At 38.1% G+C, this 10,665-nt stretch overlaps 1 protein-coding gene across 1 annotated transcript in view; it reads left to right on the top strand.

Annotated features, from left to right (window-relative positions):
• LOC104526779 (atrial natriuretic peptide receptor 2) overlaps positions 1 to 10,665 on the top strand; it is a gene marked incomplete at its 5' end in the record, with an annotated part of 31,766 nt that overhangs the window by 15,210 nt on the left and 5,891 nt on the right. The window contains 6 exons of the mRNA XM_010170328.1: positions 971 to 1,112; positions 4,793 to 4,841; positions 5,779 to 5,883; positions 6,825 to 6,944; positions 7,746 to 7,839; positions 8,705 to 8,792. Of these exons, the coding sequence (XP_010168630.1) occupies positions 971 to 1,112; positions 4,793 to 4,841; positions 5,779 to 5,883; positions 6,825 to 6,944; positions 7,746 to 7,839; positions 8,705 to 8,792 (598 nt within the window). The remainder of the gene's footprint in view (positions 1 to 970; positions 1,113 to 4,792; positions 4,842 to 5,778; positions 5,884 to 6,824; positions 6,945 to 7,745; positions 7,840 to 8,704; positions 8,793 to 10,665) is intronic.

The raw sequence follows: 10,665 nt of genomic DNA, 5'->3' as shown, positions 1-10,665 counted from the left end.
TTCTCCAACTTGTTTAGTATCCTGCTGCCTTCAGAACTGCCTGCTTTGCCTAAAGCCTGTTCTGGAGAAAACCATAAAAATTGAGATACTTGGATTATATCCACTGCATCACCTTTGCACAGCTCCTCTGAATTAAATGGGATCTCTGTGAAATTGCTCAGAAGTTAACTGGTAGAACTAAAGAGACTTCAAATATTCATAATTTATCTGGATGTGATAACGTTAACCAAACCTCACATATCATCAATGTGGGAGCTATTTGAAAAACTCCAATGACCTCCAACATAAAGAGTGAAGCTATAGGACCATCTTAATTACAGCTCACTCCAAAAAAACCCCAGACATCTGCATCCTCCCTTCCCATACACTCAGCAGAGTGCTGTTTATATCAGAAAGAAAACTGGTCAGTTGGATTTTTCTCTTCTCCAGTGCTGAGTCACATGCTGAGAATGTCTTTTGAGTTAGGCTAAAAGTATAGCTGCAAAGATGTTTCACATTTATACTGCCTTTGTTCTGAAGCTAGTGGTGTGCTGTGCAAGGAAACCTCACCATCTGATTTTCAGTAGTTCTACTCTGTCTGACTTGTAATTACAGTAGCAACCTACCACTGCAGATAAGGATCAGGGGACAGGTAGAACAGAAGCCTAGATTTGCATGCTAACTCTTGCAGTTACTTGAGCCTGTTCTCTGAATATAATTTTGTAAAATCATAAAATAGTTCTGATCGGTACAGGCCATGTAGTTCAAATTCCCTGCTGTCATGCAGTCTCACCTGAATATCTGGTTTTCAGATGCTGTATTTGCAATTGGTTTAGAGGGACAAGACCACCAGACATACACTGGTTTTAGACTAAGATGCATTTCAAATAGTACAAATTAATTCCTTTTGATTAGTTGTGTTACTGTCTATTAATGCACGTGTTTCAAAGTACCCACTGAATATTTTGCTTCCTGTTTTCTTCCATGTTAGATTATGGCTTGCAGTCATACAGAAAAGAAGATGCTCCTGAGAGGTCAAGCTCAGACCAGCAGCATTTGATACAGATTTACACAGCTCCTGAAATCCATTCTCTTTCCGACTTTGAACCCAATTCCATGACAGACATCTACAGGTAATTAACTTTTCTTGTTTCTCACACTTAATAATCTCATTTCAATTTGAGTATTCTTTAAAAGCAATTAGGCTCAGTGTAATTCTGTGGTCAACCCAGGTATATGTTTTATTATATTTTAAAAAGGATTGATCCTGGAATACAGAACAGCATAAATATCACAGGATCTTCTCTTTCAAGGTAGATAACCAAATACTGAATTCACTGACATTATATAAAAGCAGAACTGGTCTGATGATTTATAAGGAGTTACTCTGGACTGGTAGATGAAAAAGGTATAAAGATATGCTATTATCTAGTAATCTTTTTGTTGTTGTTGTTGTTGTTGCTGTTTCTTATGAAAAAAATAGGTTACTTTAAATAATGACAATAACTTAAAAGTTAATAGCATCAATTTTCCAGGCTATCATGATGCACATATGCATCCCATAATGCTATAATTAGTGTCAATACATTATTTTGCTGAATACACCCAGTGAAAATATTTGGTTTGCAGAGAAAAAAAATACATGTAGGAAAAGGAAATGGATGCACTAGTGAATAGCTCCATCCCTTTCCCTTCGAAAGCCTTTACAGGAGATCACTTTGCAATGGCTTATTTGGCTATCAAGTTTAGCCTTACCAGTGATGAATAGCTTCTATCCAGCCACTTTTCAGATAAGCAGGATTACAAGTGAATTTTCAGAGAATCATAATCCAATGAAAAAGTCGTTGAACAAGATTTAAAAAAAAAAACCCTCTATTTCTTGCTTCTAGCATGAATTTTCTGTGTTAAGTAGGAAAATCACTGTGTTCGTTATGTATTCTGGTTTATAACAATGATACTTCCTCTGTCTGCTTATTTCCAGTAGTTTGAAATGGGAAAATGCAGAATGGTACTACAACATGTTTTGTGGCCCTTTTCTCTTACTTTTTCTTGCCACATTCCCAGCCCAGCAGATATCTGCTGTTTCCAAGTGACTTTGGTAGCTAGCAGAATGGAAAGAACTAGAATTCAATTAAAGATTGAAATGCTGATAGTGCAACAGATTTGAGCAGAAGAAGGCATGGTTGTTAGCATTGTCCATTAACCACATTTACAAAAGAGTAGCTATTACTGACTTTTTTCAAAAGTTCTGAGTGTTACTCTGGCCTGCACTAGGCTGAGTAGTGCTTACCACCTTAATGACCATTATAGAGCGTTTATTGAAAAATTAGTTGCAGAAACAGCGAATGTTGATTGAGTCTTCCCCTTTTTTCAATTAGGATTTATTAAAATATATATATATATATGGATTGAAGACATGATTTTATATATAAGATTTACTGGATTAATGCACTTTAATCCCTTGTAAAGAAACGTGTGCATATACAATGTGCTAGAACATTATTAATTTTAATCCATTCTCTCAGATTATGCAAGCAAGAATTTGAGGTCTCAGTAGTATTTATTTCTATAGGCTTAAATATGCTCTTAGAATTTGCTTCAAAATAGCTCAGCTAAAGGCAGTTTGTCACTGTATTGATATTTCTGGCTATTGTCATTTGTCCTGTGTTGGTCTTTACTTTTCGGTTGGACTCAGTGATTTATGGTTGGACTTGGTGATCTCAAACATCTTTTCCAACCACGACGATTCTGTGATTCTGTGATTCAACATGGACTGGTCTTAGAAAATATTGTGCTCCCACTAAGCAGTAATTTCAGGATTGTCTTATGCATTACAGTTTATCATTGCTCCAACAGCCAAAACACATTCCAGAAAATGTTCCCCTGGTGCTTGCCTGGTTCACACTTTGCCCCTGCTCAGGTCAGATATCATTACTTGACTTTGCAGGCAACCTCGTCTCCTGAAGCCACTTCTTGCCAAAGATTGCCCTTAAAATAGTGCTAAGAATTGATTTGCTCATATCATAGATGACTACAATGAACTTTTGACCGAATCAGTGAATGTTTGCTGAATCTGAATTGCTGTCTGCAAAATCCTGGTCTTCTTTTGTTGTACTGCAGTTAATCCTTTCTTGGTTAAAAAAAAAAAAAAAAGTCAAACAAAACAAACCAAAACAGTAAAGGATGAAATCAGAAAAGGGAGAAGAGCAGTGTGCAGCCAGGGAAGAAAGACAGATATGTACCCTGTAGCATGAAAAGGCTTCTCTTTTTAACTGAACTATTCTTCAGAACCTGCTTTTTAACATAGTTGGTGTTTGATGATTGGAGCAGGAGCTAAGCCTTCCTGATACATGTATGTGGGCTTGCTGGCCAGGGAGCAGTGTCCCAGTCTTGAAATCCTCAGTTTTAATCTGTGCAAAAATTCCATTAATATTCCTGAAGGTATGGCCCAAATAAAAAAAATGAGTAAAAACTGCAGGAGTGGGACTTTTAATTTTGTGTGCTCTTACAGATGAATCACTTGCTCTTAAAGTTCTCCAGGGAATGTGTTGGTCAGATGGGAAAGCTAAATTGGAAATGAGAACAGGAGCACGAAAACAGCTCCTGTTTGAGCTGAAGAGGCTGTTTCTGGTCACAGTTTCTCTACATTGGCTCCTCTTGATTTGTAATAGTTATGTGAATTTCACTATCCACTATGTTAGGACTTCCTTGAGCAGTGCTGCTGAAGCTGAATGAAATCAATACTGTGTTATCAGAGTTACCATAATCTGATTACTCTCTTTGAAAATCTGTTTCAGCTTTTCTGTGTCACCAGGATTGGTATTCCTTTCTACCACCAAATCACCCCAAAATTAACATAAAAATATCAACAGATTAATTTCTATATTTTTCAGCATGGTTTACACACATTATTTTATTTGCCAGTGGTGGTCCAAAAGTGGACTGTAAGATAAGTAGACATACCCCATTACACAGCTAGAATGCCTTACAGAACAGAGCAACCATTAGCAATACAACAGATTACTAACCAGTATTTCCCATAAAAATAAATGCTATCAAGTAGAGGTGCATGCAGGGAGTTGTTTATTGCACAGTTTCAATATATAAAGAGGCAAGAGCATCTTTACCAGGATTGCTGTCTGGAGGAGGTGCTGGCTTAGAGATCACTGTTCTATAAGATCTCCAGTGAGTCCAATAAAGAGACTGAACACCCAGTTGTTACCCTGTTTTTTTCATTCTTAACCTGTGATAAATGTGTTTGAACTTGGTTGGTCTGAGGAAGAAGATGATGGTGAAAATATAATTCAGAAAGAATAAGCAAAAATGCTTACCATAAAGGATTTACTCTGGACACAAAGTTTCATCATTGACTTTATGGAGATTTTCCAGAACAGTGATCTGTGTTGAAAAGAAGCCACTCCTCCACCTGATGATCCTAATGAACTTGCTTCTGCCCCTTGAATACAGCACAAACCTGTCCTGTATGTTAATTGGTAGGTACCATTTTAGTCCCTGCACATATGCTCTCTGGATTCCATTAATTATTCCAGAAAAAATTGCTTTGTTGTTCATCAAACTCAAATGCTTCATCTCTGAGACTGATAACTGTGAGAGGAGACTGCTATGAAATGATCAGTGACAGATCTCTGAAAACACAGGGTAGTAACAGATAGCAGCACTGTTGCCGTCCTCCTTTTGGGATACTGGGCTTTTGGTGATAAAATGGGGAAGAATAAGAAATCATGGAAAGAAGAAATCACTGACTCCATTAACTGTTATTTCATTAAGATTTTGGATTGCTTTTATTCTGCAGTTACGCCATCATTTTAATAGAAATTGCCACAAGAAGTGACCCTATGCCAGTAAGTAAATATGAACTTTGAATTTTGCATTACGATTTTGATTCAGTTTCTGCTGAAGATGCAAACCAAATTCTGAGTAACTGCACTTTGATTTATTTTTTGAGCATGCATTTTCCTCTTGACTTTGTGGGTGCAAGTTCAGTTCCAAAGGGAACATGCAATCAGGGCTTCCTCATGCACCTACCAGTCTTCCCTTTAGGACTTTGAAGAAAAGTATATGACAAAAATAATGTAACTCCAAAATTGCCTTTTGGTTAGCTCTGTGAGGCTTAATGGCAGCAAGGTGGAGAGAGAAAATATGCCATAACATCTTCCTTTTTTCTCCTATTGTTCCTTCCCTTTCCTACCATGCAACAGACCCTTTCAGTAAAGTCTTGCAGTGGTAAGAATATGCTAGAAGAGCAAATGAGCTGCTCTCCATAAGGAAAATGTCTTCTTTGCATGTGTCTTGTGATCATTGCTAAATGGCAAACACAAAAAAAGTACCTTGAAATTGAAACCAGATGTTCTGGATATGTAACCATATTTAGTCAGAAATAATTTGCTCTACAAAGAATTCCAACAATTAAGACCTGAAACTGCCATTCTTCCATTTCTGATAGTTTATGTTAATAGACCAGTGTAGGCCTTGTGCTTTCTCAAAAGTTTCCCAATATCTTGCCAGGTATTCCTTTGTTTCAAAAGTTGTTTACCTCATACAGACACTGAGATTAAAGTCTTTCAGGTTTTAGACAAGCACGCCCAGTTTATACTGGGTTTGGTTTTTTTTTTTTTAATTATTATTATTATTATTATTGTACTCTCATGTAAAAAGGCTGATTTGGAAGTGATAGGGAAGACGTCATGAAAGTAATGACGATCATGGTAATATATTTTCAGTGGGAGGTATGAAAAACACACCACTTATTTCAACATTGTTTAATCCCTTTTTCTCTAGCAAGATGATGTGCATTCATCTGAATGTTCTTGGTGTCCACCTTTGACGGAATTAATTTCAGGAAAGGCTGAGAATTCTTGCCCATGTCCCACAGATTACATAGAGGTGAGTAAGATACAATATTGTGCACAAAAATTATTTACTGAATTGCGTTTGTCACAGAAGTTTTATATTACTTTTGATGAATGTAAACAACCCAGAAGTCAGGAATTACATCTCAAACAAGGCACAATGGAATGCTTTAATATCCTTAATAAAAAAACAGTCATTCTGACAAATTGAAAGTTGCAGTTGTCCCCTCAAATTGCCAGTGTAATAAATAATATTCAATCATTGATTTTTTGTGCAATTTAATTTTATTATAAAGTGTTGAGTTCCATACATATTTTATGCTAGTAATATCTACTTAGCTTACTGGGAAAGGACTTTCAAATAGTGAAATATGTATCTCAGGCAAAATATGAGTTTGGTTTGATTCTCATGCGAAAGGTTTATGTATTCAATAGCCCCAAACTGACTAATAACAGTACACCCCCTCCCAGTTCCACTAAATCAGAACAAGACTATGTCATCCTTATTTCAGCCTAAGAACTATATAATTCACCTTTGGTGGTTTGTAGCAACCTAAATGTAACAAACTTCTCATAAACAGCACTGAATTTTAGCTGAGAGTTAACATTCTTAAGAAGTAGTTGAGTTTTTAATCTTTGGTGATTTTTGTGTACAGACAAGTCCTCTGAAAACAGTATGTGACTCCAACATCATAACACTGTCTTGAAGCACAAGACATTCCTTGGCAGAAGGAATGTGAGCATCTAATTCATGATTTCCCACAGCAGAATTTTCATGAACTAACATCTTTCATTCAGCATAAACCTGTAGAATTTTGGAGACCTCAGTATAGCTCTGACACTTTTCACCAGCTGCAGATAGGGCTTCACATGCACAGTGTGCACGGAGAAAACAAGAGTATTAATTAGAAACAGTACCAGTGCTTGGAATGACAAAAGGCTGTTTACTTTTCTCACTCTCTTTCCCTGCTACAGTTAATCAGAAGGTGCAGAAAAAATAATCCAGCCCAAAGGCCTACATTTGAACAAGTAAAGAAAATGTTGTACAAGATGAATCCTAATAAAGTTAGCCCTGTTGACATGATGATGACTCTGGTAAATTCACTTTTTAAATCCAATCCAAGTCAATCTGCTCACTTGCCATAACTTTCACCTCTATCCTTCAGGTTTATTTTTTCATCTCATACTCCTTGTTTGATGAGATAATCCACAGTCATTCATTCACCTCTGGTGGGCTGATCGTAGCTGCAGTTCTGCTTGAAACCCAGGTTTCCTTCTCATTCCATTTCTATCAGCTTTTTCTTAACTTTCTCAGCTTCTTTGGGCCTGAACACTTGTGTTTCTTTAGTCAAATGTTGTTTCTTTTTTAATGCACTTGTAGGAAACTATATTCCCCTTTTCCAGTGGCTTGGTGGTGGGCTTACAGTATCTTAAACCTATCAACAGAGACAAGACTCCTGCCTCTACAGCCTGTTGTCTCACACAGAACAAGGATGCAAAAAGCAAAGCCTAGCAGGACAATGTACAAAACAGAATTGTGAGCTTTTGATAAAAGATTGAGCCTTAGATGCCTTCAGTTTTGGTAACATTTTAATCCATGTCTGTAGCTTCATTTCTGCAATGGATTTGACCCCTAATGTTTACACAGACTTTGAAAAGTCTGGAAGTGGCTTCTGTTGTCTTATGTGTAAGCAAAACATCTCAAATCTAGAATAATAAATTTACCCAGGGAGAAATCTGATCTTCAGATTTTCTAAGAAATAGTTAGCTATCTCGGACCCAATTCTTTGCTTATCTGAATGTTTTCCAAGAAGAATCATTCAAATGCTGAAACTCTGTCCAACTATGACTGTTTCAGTAAAAAGATTATTTTATGTGATTCTCTATGTTATTTAGATGGAGAAATATAGCAAACATCTGGAGATACTGGTTTCTGAGAGAACCCAGGATTTAATGCATGAAAAACAGAAGACTGATCGTCTGTTGTATAGTAAGTCATATAGCAAAAATACTAGTTATTTTTCTCAATAGAAATTTGATTTTAACTGTCTAATGACAAACATTAGACAGTTAAAGATAATTAGATAATTATTATTAATTAGATAATTATTTATTATCTAAATAATATAGATGATTATTTAACAGATAATATTTAGTTGTCAATGAATTAGATACTTGTTCCTTGCAAAGCTGGAAAGATATTTAGCTACTTCTTATATTTTTCTCATAAAGATCAGTGCGCTCATCTGAGAGCTAGACTCCAGAATCCATAGTGCTCTCAGTTTGATCTTGCTTGGCAGTCCTTCTTCCAGTATAGTTATAAATACTGGGAAATTGCTTTTGGACTGAGACTACTTTTGATGGTGGTGTATCTCCTGGAATTCTATAAGAAAAAAAAGGATAAAGGAACATGTATAACACATAGGAGAGAAAAAATAAAAGGCTGTGAAAATGCAAGATAGGAGAAATTAAGAAGATAAAAAAAATCAGAGAAGAGATAGTGAACAAACCTAACACAGGAAAAAAACACTAGCAAAGATATGACAAAGGAAGAGTTAGTAATATCCCAAGTCACACTATTAGAATCTAACCTTACTCTGACTTGGAATGTATAGATATTTATTTGTTTGAGCTAAAAGTTATGGATCATCTGAAAAATCTGGATTTGTTACCAATGAGATTTGCTGTGAATTCTCACATTACAGCAAGGCAGATTTTGATGCTAAAGAGTCATTTCACTTTCAGAATATTTCACATTTAAGACATTGCTTTTATACCTTTAAACAAACACGTTGCATTTACTGTGTGCTTTTATCCATATCAAAAGAGTAACAATGCTCTACTTTCTACAACAGGTATGTTGCCAAAGCAAGTAGCAGATGATCTCAGGCAGGGAAAACAAGCACAAGCTCAAAGTTACTTAAGTGCCACCATCTTTTTCAGGTAAACAAAAATGAAAGATAGGACTAGAGCTGACTCCTACTGAATAAACTTCTAGGCTTCTAGTGGAGGTGAAGCTCCTCCTGAGTACAGAATTTCTATCTAAACTGCTGTTTATTGTAGCAGGTAGCAACATTTCACTCTGCAAACGAGTGTCTTTCAAAATTCTCACACCCCTCCATTTTTCCTTACAATTGCCTAAGTAGAAAATAAGATTGCTGTGGAGCAAAACACACAGCAACATGACACTTTACATGTGTTACACACAAGCATGTATGTTTCATAAGATAGGCCTAAGTAAAATTTCCAGGATTGAGGTGTGTAAAGGAAACTTGTCTGTCTTTAGAGTCCACAGGGATTTACAGCCTTTGACTTGTTATGTGTGCATGAAGCAACATATAAGTTGCATGTCTTTGCTTGTCATGAATATTAAGTTCCCTTTTTTCATTTGTACACAGTCCAAAATTTTAGAATCATAGAATCATAGAATGGTTTGGGTTGGAAGGGACCTTAAAGATCATCCAGTTCCAACCCCCCTGCCATCAGCTTGGACACCTTCCACTAGACCAGGTTGCTCAAAGCCTCATCCAGTCTGGCCTTCAACACTTCCAGGGAGGGGCATCCACAACTTCCTTGGGCAACTTGTTCCAGTTTCTGACTACCCTCACAGTGAAGAATTTCTTCCTAATATCTAATCTAAACCTACCCTCTTTCAGCTTAAAGCCATTTCCCCTTGTTTTGTCATTAACTGCCCTTATGAAAAGTCCCTCCCCAGATTTCTTGTAGGCCCCCTTCAGGTACTGGAAGACCACTATAAGATCTCCCCGGAGCCTTCTCTTCTCCAGGCTGAACAGCCCCAACTCTTTCAGCCTGTCAAAAAAATTGAAAATTGAAGACTACTTAGTCTGTTGCAGATTAAAATCTATCTGTGTGAGGTGGGTTGACCCTGGCTGGATGCCAGATGCCCACCAAAGCTGCTCTATCACTCCCGCTCTTCAATGAACAGGGGAGAGAAAAATGTAATGAAAGGTTCGCAGATTGAGAGAAGGGCAGGGAGAGATCACTCACTAATTACCGTCACAGGCAAAACAGTCTTGACTTGGGAATTAATTTCATTTATTGCCAATCAAATCAGACGAGGATAAAGAGAAATACAACCAAATCTTAAAATATTTCCCCCCACCCCTCCCTTCTTCCCAGGCTTAACTTTACTCTTACCTCCTCCCTGCCAGCAGCACAGGAGGATGGGGAATGGGGGTCATTGTCAGTTCATCACATGTTGTTCCTGCAGCTCATGCCTCCGCAGGGGCAGGGAGGACCCCTCACACTCTTCCCCCACACCTCTCATGCAGACAGTCCTCCACAAACTTCTCCAGCATAAGTCCTGCCCATAAACGACAGATCTTTACAAGCTACTTCAGACTGGGTCCTTTCCATGGTGTGCAGTCCTTCAGGAACAGGCTGCTCCAGCGCGGGTCCCACACGGGGTCACAAATCCTGCCAGCAAACCTGCTCCAGCGTGGGCTCCTCTCGCCATGGGGCCACAGGTCCTGACAGGAACTTGCTCCAGTGTGGGCTTCCCATGGGGTCACAGCCTCCTTCAGGCATCCACCTGCTCCGCTGTGGGCTCCTCCACAGGCTACAGGTGGGCATCTGCTCCACCATGGACCTCCATGGGCTGCAGGGGGACAGCCTGCCTCACCATGGTCTTCACCACAAGTTGCAGGGGAATCTCTGCTCCAGTGCCTGGAGCACCTCCTCCCCCTCCTTCTTCACTGGCCTTAGAATTATAGAATCAATCATAAAATTGGAGAACGGTTAGGGTTGGAAGAGGTCTTAAAGATCATCTAGTTCCAATGCTCTGCCATGAGTAGGG

This window comes from Antrostomus carolinensis, unplaced genomic scaffold (genome assembly GCF_000700745.2).
Source record: "Antrostomus carolinensis isolate BGI_N321 unplaced genomic scaffold, ASM70074v2 scaffold16656, whole genome shotgun sequence".
Taxonomy (NCBI): domain Eukaryota; kingdom Metazoa; phylum Chordata; class Aves; order Caprimulgiformes; family Caprimulgidae; genus Antrostomus; species Antrostomus carolinensis.
The sequence above is the reverse complement of the archived record's forward strand: the minus strand, read 5'-3'. Positions and strand labels throughout refer to the sequence as shown.